The sequence below is a fragment of the Podarcis vaucheri genome (genome assembly GCF_965113315.1).
Source record: "Podarcis vaucheri genome assembly, chromosome: 13".
Taxonomy (NCBI): Eukaryota; Metazoa; Chordata; class Lepidosauria; order Squamata; family Lacertidae; genus Podarcis; species Podarcis vaucheri.
The window spans coordinates 30754492-30771277 of NC_138751.1; the positions used below are offsets into that span (position 1 = coordinate 30754492).

Sequence of the window (16786 nt, forward strand, 5' to 3'; positions counted from 1 at the left end):
TGGCGGTTCGAATCCCCGTGACGGGGTGAGCTCCCGTTGCTCGGTACCTGCTCCTGCCAACCTAGCAGTTCAAAAGCACGTCAAGTGCAAGTAGATAAATAGGTACAGCTCCAGTGGGAAGGTAAACGGCGTTTCCATGTACTGCTCTGGTTCGCCAGAAGTGGCTTAGTCATGCTGGCCACGTGACCTGGAAAAACTGTCTGTGGACAAACGTTGGCTCCCTCGGCCAGTAAAACGAGATGAGTGCCACAACCCCAGAGTCGTTTGCGACTGAACTTAACTGTCAGGGGTCCTTTACCTTTTACCTTGGGTTACAAATTTAATTCATTCCAGAGGTCCGTTCCTAACCCGAAACCATTCTTAACTTGAGGCGCGCTTTTGCTCAATGGGGCCTTCTGCTACTGCCGTGCTGCTGGCGCGCAATTTCCATTCTCATCCTGGGACAAAGTTTGCAACCCAGAGCAACTACTTCCAGGTTAGTAGAGTTTGTAACCCAAAGCGTTTGTAACCTGAAGTGTTTGTAACCTAAGGTACCACTGTAATTGTTTATGAATTAACTGTTGATTATAACAAAGTCATTTCCCTCAGAATCCTACCCTCTTTCTGCCCCCTTTTTATTTATTTATTTGCCACGTGTATAAAGCTGAAAGCACACAAATTAAATGCATATGAATTGTGGGCTTGCTGTACACAAAATGCATCACTCAGAACAATATGAAAGAAGCACCTGCTTGGTCCCTGTGAGAAACAGGGTGTGGGACTAGACCACTGTTTCCCAAACGTGGGTCTCCAGCAGTTTTGGACTGCAGTTCCCATCATCCCTGACTGCTAGTCCTGCCAGCTGGGGATGATGGGAGTTGTAGTCCAAAACCAGCTGGAGACCCAAGTTTGGGAAACTCTGGCCTGGCCTTGCAGGGTTCTTCTGTGAGGGCCGGCCCTGCCGTGAGGCTGTTGTTTTAGTTGGCAGATGCTAGGGATGGAACAGCTCCCTGCCTTCTCATCTGAGCCCCCTAAGCTACTCTGCCGCCTTCAGATTTGGTAGAAGTTGCTCTCCTTCTGCTAATATGGAAGAGTCAGCTACTAGTCCCATGAGGTTTGGTACATGGAGTTGGAGTGTGGGTAGGAATGGGCAATTCTGTCAGTTTCCATTTCTCTCAGTTTCTCATTCCCCTGGACTCTTTTTGGTGCCTGCAAAAAGATATATATCTTGTTTTGACAAGCCTACTCAGATGCTTAGAAAGCTGATGTAATTTTAATCTGTTTCAGTATTTTAACTGTTATATGTTTTAAAGTAGGGCTGCATATTTTCCTGATTTTATCGCTTTACCTTTTTGTGAACTGCTTTGAGGGTGTGTCCCCCCCCATCAAGTAATAATAATTTATAATAATAATTTATTATTTACACCCCGCCTATTTGGCTGTGTTTTCCCAGCTACTCTGTGGTGTACTGATTTTATTAAATGAACATAAATAAACACCTTTCCCCCCACCTTAAATTCAGTTCTCCACAATTCCGCATCAGTATACAATTCTTCTTTAAGCCCTCATGAAAATTCACCAGCACTTTAGAGCAAATTCCTTGTAATATACACATTTGGTGTGCACGCCATTTTGCCTAATCTACTCATTTCTTGCAAAGCAATGGCCCCAGAGAGAATGCATTTCGTTCTGCTTATTTTCACTAAGATTTGCATTTTTGTGCACACTTTCCTGTATGCATTTTTGGACCCCTTACTTGGCCGGAGAATTGAGTTGCGGCCTTCGGAGAAGCGTGAGTTTTGGAGGACAGTTGTGCTTTAGGTTTGCAAATTGTTTCAGAAAGTGCAAATGTGGGAGAACTGTATTACACCATAGCTGTCAACTTTTCCCTTTTTTAAAGGGAAATCCCCTTATTCCGAATAGGATTCCTCGCAAGAAGAGGGAAAAGTTGACAGCTATGTATCATGCCTTTGCATGTGCAATGAATCTATTTCTTCCACATCCCTGGGTGGTGGTGCTGCTGCTGCAGGCATCAGGATCCTCTTTCTCCTGTGGCAACAAAATGGTTTTGGATTGCCTTAGTATTGTGTTCCTGAGCTCCGGAGATCTTAGCAGGCATTGTCCACACGCCTTTAAGCCTACCTGATCTAAGGCGTGCCCTGCAAAATACCAGGCTACTTATGTGGAACAAGCACTTAAGTGGCAGGCCAGCCCCAGAGAGCCAGCTTGCGTCTGCGTACGATGATCTTTAACCACCGTTACAACAGCGCCAGCCCGTCATCGGCACGAACACAGCCATGACTCATCTGACAAGTTGATCTCGTGTTACTGGAGCGCGGCGACTTAGCGGCTTAGCTGTTCACTTGGTGGTTTCGTCCAAGCAGATCCTCCGAGGTTCAGGCTACTCCGTTTCACCACTTCTATTGTGGGAAAAAATTAACAAGACGTGTTACTTCTCCCCTTTTGCACAACACGCCCTTTTGCAGCAAGACATTCTGTCTTTGCCGCTAATTACTGTTAATTAAAACCTGCCATGAGAATTTGGGCACCTGTTGAAAACCCAAAATGGCTTTGAATGGGAGGGGGAATTAAAACCTTGCCACAATCAAGGTGGTTACACTGCAGAGGCATGCAAATCCTTGATTTCTGCTCAATGGCAGCGCATCCGCTTTCCAATTAGAACCAGAATCATAGAACCATGGAATCGTAGAGTTCGAAGGGGTCTCTGGGGCCATCTAGTCCAACCCCCTGCATCCTGCCCACAGCCATCCCGGTGTGGTAGGGGGCTTGAACCACCAACCTTCTGGTTAATAGCCAGGTGCACTGACCTAGTGTTGCCAGTTCAGTCCCCAGAATCTCCAGGTAGGCCTGGGACCTCTGCAGGGCTGAAACCCTGGAGAGCTTCTGCCAATCAGTGCAGATAATATTGAGCTTGATGGACCAGTACAAAGCAGCGTCCTATCTTGGTAGAAGACAAGCTGTTGTTTTCAGTCTAGGATTGTAAGATGGACGCAAGTCATTCGTTTCATTATAAGAGCGTCAAACTGAAAGCACAGAAGAAAATTGGGCAGTGAGGCGGGGGGTGGGGTGGGAGAGAAGCATGTTACAATTTTTCGGTAATAAGATCACCAATCAAATTGCACCCTTTCCCCTAATAATCTGTCTCTGTACAATAAGGTTTGGCTGTCTATTGCTGGAAGCATGGGTCTTGCTCGTTAGAGGCTTCAAAAATCAATTTCTCTGGCCAGAGAAACAAAGCACAAAAATACCTTTGCGAGAGAATTGTATCCGGCAGGCTGAATTTAAGGCAAAGGGCCTGAGACCATGGCATTGAGACCGTGGCTTGGCTCGTGGATAGCTGGAGGTTGCTTCCGCCTCCCTTAAAGTTTATATGAGCATGTGCAAAATGCCTTGCATAGAAAGGGCAACTACCATCCTATATGATATACAACTGAATCTAGGATTAAAAAACCCCTACGCGCTATAACCTCCAGGCAGGTTTAGGAATCTGGAATACAGTCATACCTCATGTTACATTTGCTTCATGTTGCATTTTTTCAGGTTGTGTCCCGCGGTGATCCGGAAATGCCGGAATGGGTTACTTCCGGGTTTCGCCACTCGTGCATGCACAGACACGCAAAATAATGTCATGCGCATGCGTAGAAGCAGCGAATAGCAACCCGCGTGTGAGCAGATGCGCAGCTGTGGGTTGCATTCCTTTCATGTTGCGAATGGGCCTCCGGAACGGATCCCGTTCGCAACCAGAGGTACCATTGTACTCAGTTTAGAAATTAAGCTGTTTTCCCCTTGGAGACTCAGAGCTGTATCCATCCAGGCACTGATTTATCAATATACTGGGATCAAGGCCGGCTTACCCATAGGCGCTAGGGGTGCGGGGCACCCGGGCTCTGGGCTCTCAGGGGATCCAGGCCTAGAGTCTGGAGCTGAGATTTGGAGTCCGGGGATTGAAGAGCCAGGCCAGCCAAACAGCCGCTGTCGAGCGGAGCAGAGCCTGTCAGAGCACCGCAGGCTTTTCTGCTGTGGGTGCTGAGGCAGCTAGCCAGCTCTGTCCTCCTGCGTCCCTGGAATTAGTGGGCCATTGAGAGGCCTGCCCAGCGCACACACACTGCTCACACAGCTTTCCTCCCAAGCCTCTGCAGGGATTACTCTCCTCCCTCCACCTGCAGTGGCATGGGAGAGAGTTGCGTACCCCCAAAAAAGCTCAACAACCTTAGTCTCCCCCCAAAAAATTGGGGGCGCTGGGCAGTTTTTTGCACCCCAGTGCCGCATATGCTAAAGACGGCCCTGATGAGAGGGAGAACGTTGGCAGCTTCTTGTTTGAGAGGAACACATAGGCAAAGATCTAGCAGAGACACAACTGCTTCTCCACCCTCTGTAGAGGGTGACATACAGAGACCAGCAGTCCACCCAGCTTAATGCTGTCCACACTGACTGGCAGCAGCTTTCCAGAGTTTCAGGCAAGGGACTTTCCCAACCCCACCTGGAGATGCCAGGGATTGAACCAGGAACCTTCTGCATGCAAAACAAAAATGATTTAGTGCTAAGCTACAAACCTTCCCCCAAATTAAGCCACGCAACCCTCTGCAGTGTTTCCCACGTGAATCTGCACTTTGATCTCAGCCAATTTCACATAACTGGTTTCAGCCCCAATGGCAAAGCTAACTAACTGAATGCCAACGGAGAGAGAGAGAGATGCACATTGCAATCGTCGTAAGAGTCCTTCGGTTCTTTGTGATTTTATCATTTGTTCTTAATGCCTTTCCACCCAAGTGGACGCTTTGAGGTTCCTCCAGATTCATTTGAATGAAGGTCCTAAACAAAGTTCAGTCCATGCATGGCAAATGATGTTCCGATTTATGCACTGAAGACACAAGATAACGACGAAAGCATGTTGCAACACGGCAACCTGGGCATTGGGTGGAGAGCATGCTCAAGGGACTTTGATGGTGTGGATTTTAACCGTCTCCGGGAGCCAAGTCCTCCTGGGGATTTCACATCGGAACACACAAGCTCCGAAAGTTACCGCGGGCAATGTTACAGAAAATCATTTACTCCCCACCCAATCGCTAAGCGAGCAGGTGTGCAAAACTGTGGAGCCTGCGCTTAGAGGCTCTTAAATGAAAAAAACACACAAATGAAAACCATGAAGGAGCATTTTAAAGCATCATAAGCGACTTGAGACACCAGGGCCAGCTGCCAACAGCAGCAGCAGAGAAGCAGTGTGGTGCAATGGTTAGAGCAGGCCTCCAGATGTCTTGGACTACAACTCTCATCGGCTCTGACTAGCATGTGCTGGTATGAGTTGTAGAGCAAAGTGTCAAGGACACCAGATTGGCAAAGGCTGGGTTAGAGCACCAGGCGACGACTGAAGAGGGCCAGCTTCAAATCCTTGCTTAGCCATGGAGCTTACAGGGTGATCTTAGTCCAGTGCCTCCTTTTTCTCTGCCTGACCTACCTCACAGGGTGGTTGTGAGGATTAAGTGAGGGGGACCAGGTTTGTTGCCTTGAGCTTGCAAGGAAAAGCAGGGCATAAAATAAGTGTTCAATATGCTCATCTCTATGGGGGAGAAGTGGTATGTCCTTAACGAGTTTTGCAGGTTCTCTAGATGGTTGTCCATGTTGGTACAGAGGCCACAAACTTGCTGGTTCCCTGGGGCTCATGTTCCTTCTCCCCCCGATGCCACCTGACAGTCTGACCCACATCTCTCATTCTCAAAGCTCTGATGTATTTGCAACCAAGAAAGAACTAAATCATCCCAGCACAGCAAAGACTGGCCAGCAGTCGTCTCTGCAGGTGCAGGGGTGCATCACTAGGGCAGCCCTGAATATTCTTCCATTTAGATTTTTTTTGGGTGGGTGGGGGGAATGAAAACCGCCTTTTCATGGGAACTTCAACTGAGAGATTAAATTTATTTTTTTATCTTGCTCGCTGCCATGGTTTTCCCAATCTGTTGTTGGTTTGGGACCATTTCCCTTCAAAGTTACTGCTTCCTGGATTATTCCTGTATAGGCAGTCTTGCCCGTCAAGTATGACTCTGTTATAAGAGGGCGAGGTGAGTGCATTGCAGATTTGGTTAACTGATGAGACCAGTGAAGGCAAACTGAGGAGGGAGGCATATAAGCTGTGCTGCTAAATGTACAGTCAAGCATTTGCCAAAAAGGAGGAAGAAACTGCCCTCCCAAAATCCCCAAAGTAGCTTCCTGCTGAGCAAGCTACTAGGTTTCTTACTTATTTTTACATTCATATCTTCCCTTTCAAGGTGGCATATATGTTTTTCCCTCTCCCTATTATAGCTTCGGGACACGGGTGGCGCTGTGGGTTAAACCACAGGGCCTAGGACCTGCCGATCAGAAGGTCGGCGGCTCGAATCCCCACGACAGGGTGAGCTCCCGTTGCTCAGTCCCTGTTCCTGCCAACCTAGCAGTTCGAAAGCACATCAAAGTGCAAGTAGATAAATAGGTACTGCTCTGGCGGGAAGGTAAACGGCGTTTCCGTGCGCTGCTCTGGTTCGCCAGAAGCGGCTTAGTCATGCTGGCCACATGACCTGGAAGCTATACGCCAGCACCCTCGGCCAATAAAGCGAGATGAGCACCGCAACCCCAGTCGGCCATGACTGGACCTAATGGTCAGGGGTCCCTTTACCTTTATTATAGCTTCACAACTCCCTTGTGAGGTAAGCTGAGAGATGACTGGCCAAAGGTCATGGGGCAGAATGTGGATTTGAAGCCAGGTCTCCCAGGCTGCGTACATACCATACCTTTCAAGCACCCCTCCCCGCGAAGACCCCTGGGAACTATAGCTCTGTGAAGGGGTTAACTATAATTCCCATGCTTCTTTGGGGATGATGTGCTTTCAATGTGTTGTACAGTCAGATCTTGGTTCTTGAACGTTTTGGCTCCCGAATGCCTCAAACCCGAAAGTGTGTGTTCCGGCTTGCGAACGTTGTTCGGAAGCCGAAGGTCCGTCGCGAATTCCGATTGGTGCAGGAAGCTCCTGCAGCCAATTGGAAGTTGCGTCTTGGTTTTCGAACGTTGAACAGACTTCTGGAATGGATTCCGTTTGAGAACCAAGGTACGACTGTACAGGCATGTTGGAAGGAGTTCAAGCTTTTTTTTAAAAAAGATGGTTCTCTTCAGAGGTCTATTTCCCCTCCTTGGGGGGTGGGGAACCAGTGCTTTAAACAAATGTGTTTGAGACAAGTACAGACCGCTACCACTTTTCCATTTTCTTAAAACATGTTTTAGTTTATTACGTGAAAAACCATTTAAAACAGAACAAAGAGAGTTGTTTGAAAAACAAAACAAAACAAAACCCACCATAAATCCTTAAACCAACAACGGATTAGGAGACACTCACAAAAAGACTGGCGTTGCCTTCCCTTAAAGTTACTAATTTATTTTTTAATCCTCTGAGAAGACGTCTGTGGAGGGCAACCCTGAAGCAGAATTCTCAGACAGCCTGCGTTTAACAAGGAAAACAAATAACTTGGTGGCGCTGTAAGGGATCCTAAGAGCTCGCTGCAACCCCAAAGTGCTGTTTGACGTGAATTGCTTGCATGGTGCCGTGGTAATACAGTGCAGCGTGGGAGGGGAAACGCTCTGACAAGCTTCAAACAATTGCCTTGGATTGTGTTCCACTACCGCCTTTGCATCAAATCGTTCTCAGGAAAGGGATCAAGGAGCATCAAAATGGTGGTGATGTGAATCCTTCAAGGATCCCACATTGCTCCACAGAGCTCCAAGACTTAATGAAGCTGTATAATGCAGTTGCATTTTCAGTGGGAATGGTCTTAATCACCATGTGCCTGGGGAGAAACTGCATTCTGGTTAAAGGCCTTTCTCACATTTCAGACTTCTGAAATATTACATTTATCTCTCCCCCCCCCCCAGCGTTGGAAAGTCAGATTTTCTTTTACAGACAATGAAAAAGTGGAACGTTAAGAGCAAAGAAGGTGTCCTGCGATTGTAGCTCTTATCCAGATTTTTCCATGCTATTTCCATGCAAAGTTGTATAAAGATTTCCCTAACAAGTTCTTTAAAAAAAAAAAAACTAGTTTAAAACTATGAGGTGTGTGGTGTTTTTTAAAAAGTATTTTGGGTAGAGAGGAAATGAAACAAGAAGGGGTTTAAAAATAAGCTCAGAAATGCAGTTTTGTGGAACAGGAAACTTCCTTTCTTCACAAAAATGAATGGCAATTTAATTTTGCAGGAAGGAAATTTGTGCTTTTCACTGATAACCAATTTTTAATTATATCTGAAAGGAATGGATGTCTGGAGTATCAGTTCCATGCACAATTTTAAATAATGTGAAAGAGGGAGAGTGAATTTGGCAGAACTTATACCTTAATAAGCTGATTCGAAGTTGCCAAGTTGCCAACTGAGAACAAAGGGATTATTCAGATATGTGGATGCTTCTCTAAAACACTCTATAACTTTTCCCTGGAAAGAGGGCATAAGGAAAATTTTAAAAAGCAAATCATAGAGTAAAATTGCTTCCTTGAGAGAGAAGAGTGATGCTGCTGTTGTGGATTATGATGCACCTGCGAGCTGTGATCTGCTTCTGTGCCAACTGATCGCTCTAAATCCATTATGACCCCTGGATATCAGATGTCACAAAAAGTTAAAATGCCCAGTAACCATTTGGTGGTGACCAACATACAAAACATGAAACGATACCAAGAGGAGCCTACATACCACCTCTTTTCTTTCCCATGCTGTTAATCTTTTGTTTTTAAAAAAGGGAGATGCATGAAAAGTAGCTAAAAATTTATTCTTTCTTTTCACTGTCTTCCGGAACCACCGGGTCAGCTGGCGGTTCTTCGACCATGGCGCTGTTGCTTTCGGAACCAGTGTTGCTGTCACTCGTTCCTTCCTCTGCCATGCTTTCGACTCCTTCCTGGCCACTCTCCTTGTCTTCCGGAGTGGATGTCCCTTCACCGTTTTGCTGGCTCTCAATGGTTTCTTCCGCAGGAGGCTCCTCTGCCATGGAAACAAGTTTGTCAGTGAGATTTCCCCTCCTTTGAATTTAGAAAGCTTTTCAGGCACAACAATAGGTGTTCAAACAACGCATGGCGTGCCCAGAAAGAAAACAAAACAAAGCAACCCTGTCTTAAGAGTTGCTATGCATAAGATGGGTATTGTTTGTAGATTCTTGGGGCAATTGCTGGCTTGTAGAGCCTAGGTCGTGTAACACCCAAGCGCTGTATTTTTCGCTCCATAAGACGCACCAGACCATAAGACGCCCCTAGTTTTTGGAGGAGGAAAACAAGAAAAAAAATATGCTGAATCTCAGAAACCAGAACAACAAGAGGGATCGCTGCGCAGCAAAAGCAGCGATCCCTCTTGCTGTTCTGGCTTCTGGGATAGCTGCGCAGCCTGCGCTCGCTCCATAAGATGCACACACATTTCCCCTTACTTTTTAGGAGGGAAAAAGGGGAATTAATATTTGGTAATTTGGCAGACTGGTTACTTATCACAGGGATATGGCTCAGTAATCATATTAAACAAGGTATGGAAATTCAGAAACTGTTTTAATTGCAGTTTCCCCAAATCCTCCACCTTAAATTCCACCAGAATTGTTTGAAACCTCCCTAGCTGGCCTGCTGCATGAACTCTAAATTCCCTTTACTGAAAATGTGCAGCCACCTCTCCAACCATTGGCCGGACTGCTATGATGTCATGGAATGAGCATTCTGAAGGCTAGGATCTGCCAGTACAGGGGCTTAGGGGCAGAAAGGGCTGTGAATTGTTGCGAAGATGTGGGGGAAAGGTGAGGAGGCATCACCATAGCCATGGTAATCAACTGCTGGGCTGAGCGAATGAATGAATGGAGAGTGTGCAGTACAATGGGGAACAGATTCAAGGAAGTCCAATTCCACACAAAAGCTTTCCCTTACTGAAATCTTTCTTTGGGAGGTGTTGGCACAGCCTAGTTCTTGCCTTCCTTCTGCCCCAAATTAAGCTGTGAGGAGAATCAGGATGGCTGAGAGGCAGAAGTGCTTTTGTGGTCTGCACAAAAAGGGGCAATCCCTACCAACACCATCCCATCTAGCTCCAAGGAGTGCTAATAATAATAATAATAATAATAATAATAATAATAATAATAATTTATACCCCACCCATCTGGCTGGGTTTCCTCAACAATTCTGGCTGCAGGGCCTGCTGCCTGGCTGCATAACCCTTCCAAATGTATCTGAGTTATTATTCGCATTCTTATTTAAATAACTTTTTAATTAGGCTTTATAATTAAGCATCACAGGAATAATAAATAATACAAATAAACCGACCAAGTCTCATGGCATTTGTGTATCACAAAAGGAGCATAATAAATTTGTAGTGCTATCTACAGCATATGGTTCATTATTAGTGGTCAACGTGTAAGTTCCTGGTTTGTGAAGTGGTTTAAGCAAAAACAATAAAAAGGGGGAAACAGGACAGAATAGAATTAACATTCAACATCACATACCCAAACGCCTAATCAGGAGTCCTGGTGATGGTGCTTAGATTAAGAATGAGCAATAGTCATTTCCCCTCTTATGTTACAAATGAAACAATACAACTGAGTTATGAGCAGTGATGAAAGGAGCAGGCCTACTATTTCCCAGAGTTCATTCTTTCAGTCTTGGTAGCTCAGTTGGTGGAGCATGAGACCCTTAATCTCAGGGCCGTGGGTTCAAGCCCCATGTTGGGCAAAAGGTTCCAGAATTACAGGGGGTTGGACTAGATGACTCTTGTGGCCCCTTCCAACTCTACAATTCTATGACGCTAGGATTTGGGGGGCTCTGCACTCTCTCCCAACCAGGAAAGCATGTAAGGAAATGCGGTTTCTCTATTCTATCCTTCACTGAGAGCTTTGTTTCCCCCTGGCTGCGGGGTGGCGTGGGAACTAGGTGTTACAAAGCCTCAACGCCTACTAAGAGAAAAGGACCCTCAGAGGCAAACTTGTTTTCCATTGAACAATCAGCTGCTGAATATTGCTTTGGAGCAGCTCCACAGACCCAGAGGCATAAATCGAGGAAGAAACCCTGCTCTGGGCACCTCTTCTTCAAGGCTCTTACCAAGTTCGGGAAAGTTCTTCCTCTTTTTTCTTACAGAAGAGGAGACTTTGTTCTGAATGAAAGGCTGGCTGTATCATAAATGGCAACTAAAGACAAGCCCTGGTTATTAAGTCACTGCAGAGTTCAGTCTTCCTCGCATCTGCGTCACCAGACGTGGCTGTAACCTGGTCCCTCGGTGATGCGCAAGACATGAAAAAGGGGAAGCCACGGGTTGATGGGGGAGCCTACTAAAACTCAACTGTGCTACTCAAAGCTGTACGCTGGCTACCTCGGCCAAGAAAGCGAGATGAGCGCCACAACCCCAGAGTCGGTCATGACTCGACCTAATGGACAGGGAGGGTGTTACTTGATACAGTGGTACCTCGGGTTAAGAACTTAATTCGTTCCAGAGGTCCGTTCTTAACCTGAAACCGTTCTTAACCCGAGTACCCCTTTAGCTCATGGGGCCTCCCGCTGCCACCACACGATTTCTGTTCTCATCCTGAAGCAAAGTTCTTAACCCGAGGTACTATTTCTGGGTTAGCAGAGTCTGTAACCTGAAGCGTTTGTAACCTGAAGTGTCTGTAACCCGAGGTACCACTGTACAACTTCAGATCCTTTAAGAAAAGGCTCAGCTTAAAACATCAGCCCTTCTCCCTACCTCCGCTACATGTCCCCCTCATGTACCACTGCTGCTTCAAGGGAAGCCCCCCCCCAAACACCTGGGCTTGCCACACGGTTACCTGCTTCCATCGGAGTGCTCCCCTCTTCTTTCTTCTCCTCTGCCTTGCTGGCTGCTTGCTCCTCCTCGGCGCTTGTGCTATTCTGATTGCGCTCGGCTTGCTCCGCGGCCTCCTTCTCCCTCTCCTCCTGCCGCTTGCGGGCCTGCTCCTCGGCCTGAGCGATTTCGGCCGCTATCTTCTCCATGTCCACCTCCACCTTCAGGCTGCACAGCTGGATGTGGGGAAGAGGGGAAAATCACATGTCACTTTTAAAATCCAGGTTCTCTCATCACCAAGTCCTGTCTCCACTATGAAGTCACTAGGCAGCCTTAGGCTCGGGATTTTCTCCCAACTTCAGTCTCCCCTCCCTCTGATATACAATAAGGGGATAATACATACAGCAGAAATAAGGCGCACAATATGTATGAATAAATCACATTGTAGGTGTGATTCATATACACTATCTTAGATATCTTAGCAGAGAATCAAAGCCAAAACCCAACATTTGAGGCAACTGCAAGCCATCTGTGCTGGCAAAGCTCGGAAACTATTATTCCTAAGAACCGACAAGCTTTGTGTGTTTCAGTTGTAGCTTACAAAAAAAACCTTTAAAATTAATTTGAACTAGTCCGATCTATCACTGCTTGGTTCCGGTGGTGGGAATATTCCAGGCTCGCTTCTTTATTTAAACAGAGTTGGTAAGATTCCTGTTGGGAAGTGCTGGGACCACATTATAGATTAATTCACCCCCCAAAAATCCTGTGGGGCTTGGTGGGGCAGCACAGCCAGCGCTGCATTCACAGCCACAGCATTCACGCCAGCCAGGGAAGAAGGTATGGGGAGAGAGGCAGGGAAACCTCCTCCTTCACCGAGTCAGCTCCCAGCCTGGAACAGCAAAGCACCCCAGGTTGGCCCTGTGGCTGCCATGTGATGGCAGGAGGGTCTACACAGGAGCCAGCAGTTCCCTCCCACAACACTGCATTTCAGGGGTTTCTGTTGGCTACTGCTGGCCAGAATGCCACTGTTTGGGCAGGAGCACTGGGACACTTCTGACCAGCAGGGCTTCCCCGCCTATGGTGGAGCTCTGGCAGAGCCACGCAGGGCAGAGAGACACCTCAGCTCCATTCAGAGCCCCTCTTGTACAGAAGACTGTGTGTGTGTGTATTGCTTTGCTCACATACCAGAGACAAATAGCTGACTGTTGTAGCCAGTGCCTTTTTTCTGGGGGGATGCATACCCCTAAACATTTTGTGAATCTGAGTTTGGCCTCACTGAGGGGCAGTATTTCAAGATGAGTAGGAAAATGAGAGTACCCCTAAACATTTTTTTAGAAAGAAAAAAAAAAAGCACTGGTTGTAGCCACGGTTTACTATAAAAACATCTACTGCGTCAGGTTTTGAAGATTTTCTTACCCATAAATGGTTCTGTTTGTGGAACAGATTTTACACACGCCCCTCTGACACATCAAGCTGGGGTTACGATGGGAGTTTTTATATTTCCGTCATTGCTGTACTTATGTGGCAAACTGCTTTGTGTGGAAAAGTGACATGCATTGTTTTTTTTGGATGTTGTCGTTCCAATGATAATCTGAATTTCGCACCTTCAGTTTTCTACAGCAGGCTTCAACAGCCAGACTGCAACTCCCTAGACGTTTCCTCTAGAGTTTCAGCTAGTCAGGACGGGTTGCGGTACCGAAACGTAATCACTTCCCTTTGTCAAACAACCATTTAATTAATTAATTAATTAATGGAACTTGGCCAGCAACAATGAGCGTGCAGTTTAGTTTGGGGTGGTATTTGGGCCTGGAGCAAAAGTAGTGCTTAAAAAAAGTTTAGGGGTATTCTCATTTTCCTACTCATCTTGAAATACTGCCCCTCAATGAGGCCAAATTTAGATTTATAAAACGTTTAGGGGTATGCGCACCCCTGTGTCCCGCCCAGAAAAAAGCACCGAGAAAAAGTAAATAGTTACTAAGATAGAAAGCAGTTCTGCTGTTTTGGTCTCAGACATCATGATCTAGGAGTCACTGGGAAGCACAGGAGCTGGGTATGTTGGAGGGGAGCCATCACGTTCATTCCACGTCAAATATTGTGAGCCTCGTTGAATCTTAAAAGCTTACATGGGCCTCGTTTCCAGAGAGGTGATTAATATGACTGGGTGTCAGACTAAGGCAGTGGTTCTCAACCTGTGGGTCTCCAGATGTTGTTGGACTACAACTCCCATCATCCCTGAGCTCTGGCCTTGCTAGCTAGGGGTGATGGGAGTTGTAGTTCAACAACATCTGGGGACCCACAGGTTGAGAAAGGCTGGACTAAGGTGTGTTTGGCTCACATGAGAGAATGCTCCCCCACTGACAATATTCCTACACATAGTAAGCTAGGAGGTGAGTGAGAAAGGCCACCTGAAACCCAGCATGTTAGTGAGAAGGCTAATCTTCTATTTGAAGGTATATCCAGCAATTTGAGTTTTCTCCACAAATTGCCTTTGGACATGGTGCAAGTTAGCCATCTCAGTGAGAGCTGGCTCTTACAAGGAAAGTCTGTGAACTCTTTGGCCTGTATTTATTTTGTCTTGGAACTAGACTACTGGTGAAAGATGCTATTTCCCCATTGCTCCTTCCCAACCTGTGTACTGGGAGGCACAATATTTCGAAAAGGTGAAGCCTTCCTTCAAAGGAAACTAAACCTACCCTAGGGCTGATACGCAGCAGAAGACAAAGTCTCAGGCTCATTCCCTAGTCTTTCCAGACAAAAGAGCTCATGGGACCGGACGGACTTAGTAGAACAAAGCGTAAGAAAATTGCAATGGCAGAGGATTTCAGCTCTTCCTCCTCTCTGTTTTGGGGAGTCACACATCAGCCCTTGACTGAGAAAGCCTACTAGTCCACGGAACAAGTAGAAAAGCTCTGCAGAACCCTACCCTCTTCAGCTCATTGTTAAAGGATTCTGTACTCTCCAGGAACTTCCTTTTCTTGTCCTGGTGACGTTCTTCTATCTGCAGGAGCTCAGCTTCTAGTTTCCGCTGTGATGGAAAATGAGATTAAAAAGTGAGTACATAGCTGTAACACAAACACACAAGTTAATTCAAATGTTTATGCAAAAGACTGCTATATTTGAGAGCGGGGAATTTGAAGAAAAATATGCAGATCCTCTACTTTGAAAGAAAAGCAGATGATTTCAGAAACAAAATGAGGCCAAGTAATGTGAACCATTTTATTCCATTGGCAAACACCTCCCAAGAAATCCTTGCCACTCTCTTGCCTGTGGACCATTTCAAACATCCCTCTGCCTGAAACTTGTAAGAATGGGAGGGGTGGCTAACACCCCAGAGGACAGGATCACACTTCAAAACGACCTTGACAGATTAGAGAACTGGGCAAAAACAAACAAGATGAATTTTAACAGGGAGAAATGTAAAGTATTGCACTTGGGCAAAAAAAATGAGAGGCACAAATACAAGATGGGTGACACCTGGCTTGAGAGCAGTACATGTGAAAAGGATCTAGGAGTCTTGGTTGACCACAAACTTGACATGAGCCAACAGTGTGACGCGGCAGCTAAAAAAGCCAATGCAATTCTGGGCTGCATCAATAGGAGTATAGCATCTAGATCAAGGGAAGTAATAGTGCCACTGTATTCTGCTCTGGTCAGACCTCACCTGGAGTACTGTGTCCAGTTCTGGGCACCACAATTCAAGAAGGACACTGACAAACTGGAACGTGTCCAGAGGAGGGCAACCAAAATGGTCAAAGGCCTGGAAACGATGCCTTATGAGGAACGGCTAAGGGAGCTGGGCATGTTTAGCCTGGAGAAGAGGAGGTTAAGGGGTGATATGATAGCCATGTTCAAATATATAAAAGGATGTCACATAGAGGAGGGAGAAAGGTTGTTTTCTGCTGCTCTAGAGAAGCGGACACGGAGCAATGGATCCAAACTACAAGAAAGAAGATTCCACCTAAACATTAGGAAGAACTTCCTGACAGTAAGAGCTGTTCGACAGTGGAATTTGCTGCCAAGGAGTATGGTGGAGTCTCCTCCTTTGGAGGTCTTTAAGCAGAGGCTTGACAACCATATGTCAGGAGTGCTCTGATGGTGTTTCCTGCTTGGCAGGGGGTTGGACTCGATGGCCCTTGTGGTCTCTTCCAACTCTATGATTCTATGATTCTAATGGTTAGAGTTGAGGCCTCTTCACGGGATCATAATTCTAAAGACCCATATTTGGGATGTGTGTATGTGGGAAGGTTTAAGACTGTAGTATAATTACGTCCTTAATTTCTGCTAATAAGTAAAGTTTATTTTTGGCAGCACACCAGCATGCCTCAAACGCTGTACAAACAGGTTATTACGCTCCAGACCCAAGCTTAAAGACATTGCAAATGGCTGTAAAAATGCTAATTTATCTGTGCTTTAAAATAAGACTCTCTCTCTCTCCCCATAACTCTCCATATACATAAACATATGCCTGACTGCTTGAACGCTAAGATCCATATTTTACAAGTCCTTCTATTATCAATTGAGTGTGTCCTGGTGACATTTCCATTTGTGTGCCGAGATGGTCCACAACTGTGAACTCTTTCCCAAGAGATTTGTCAGCCTGAATGCATTTGGAAGGTGTTAGTTGGGCTGGCTTTTTAGCCACACAGTTCAGAAGGTGCAGTGCTATTTTGAATTTAGTTTTAATATGCACACATGCTGCCTCCTGAAGTATACAAAGGAATTCTCAAGTTGTCCTCATAGCTAAGTGTAAGCTCTACCCAAGGACTTATTGGTGGTGGGTCCAACACTGTGGAACCAACTGTTCAGGATCAGGTATTATACAGTTGCACTAAAAAGAGGTGGCTCATTTTACATCCTTAAGATATCAGTGACTTCCCTTCTTCTCTTTCCATAGTTCATTTTACATATCATAAATCCCTGCATATTTTACAAAAACTGTACCATTCAGTATTCCATTATTGCATCCATCAAAACCTATTTACATGAATTTATCTTAATGCTGCCAACATTTTCAGCTGTACACAATTATTTC

The 16786-nt window shown here is 46.0% G+C and overlaps 1 protein-coding gene across 4 annotated transcripts in view; it reads right to left on the reverse strand.

Annotated features, from left to right (window-relative positions):
- Window positions 1-7885: 7885 nt before the first annotated feature.
- The window catches only part of SMARCE1 (SWI/SNF related BAF chromatin remodeling complex subunit E1), a 28753-nt gene continuing 19852 nt past the window's right edge, over window positions 7886-16786 (reverse strand). For all 4 annotated transcript variants that reach the window (XM_082197336.1, XM_082197335.1, XM_082197333.1 and 1 more), the window contains 3 exons: window positions 14678-14779; window positions 11780-11990; window positions 7886-8979 (listed from right to left, as the gene is read on the reverse strand). In XM_082197336.1, coding sequence (XP_082053462.1) covers window positions 8768-8979; window positions 11780-11990; window positions 14678-14779 — 525 coding nt within the window. In that variant the 3' untranslated portion in view covers window positions 7886-8767. The remainder of the gene's footprint in view (window positions 8980-11779; window positions 11991-14677; window positions 14780-16786) is intronic.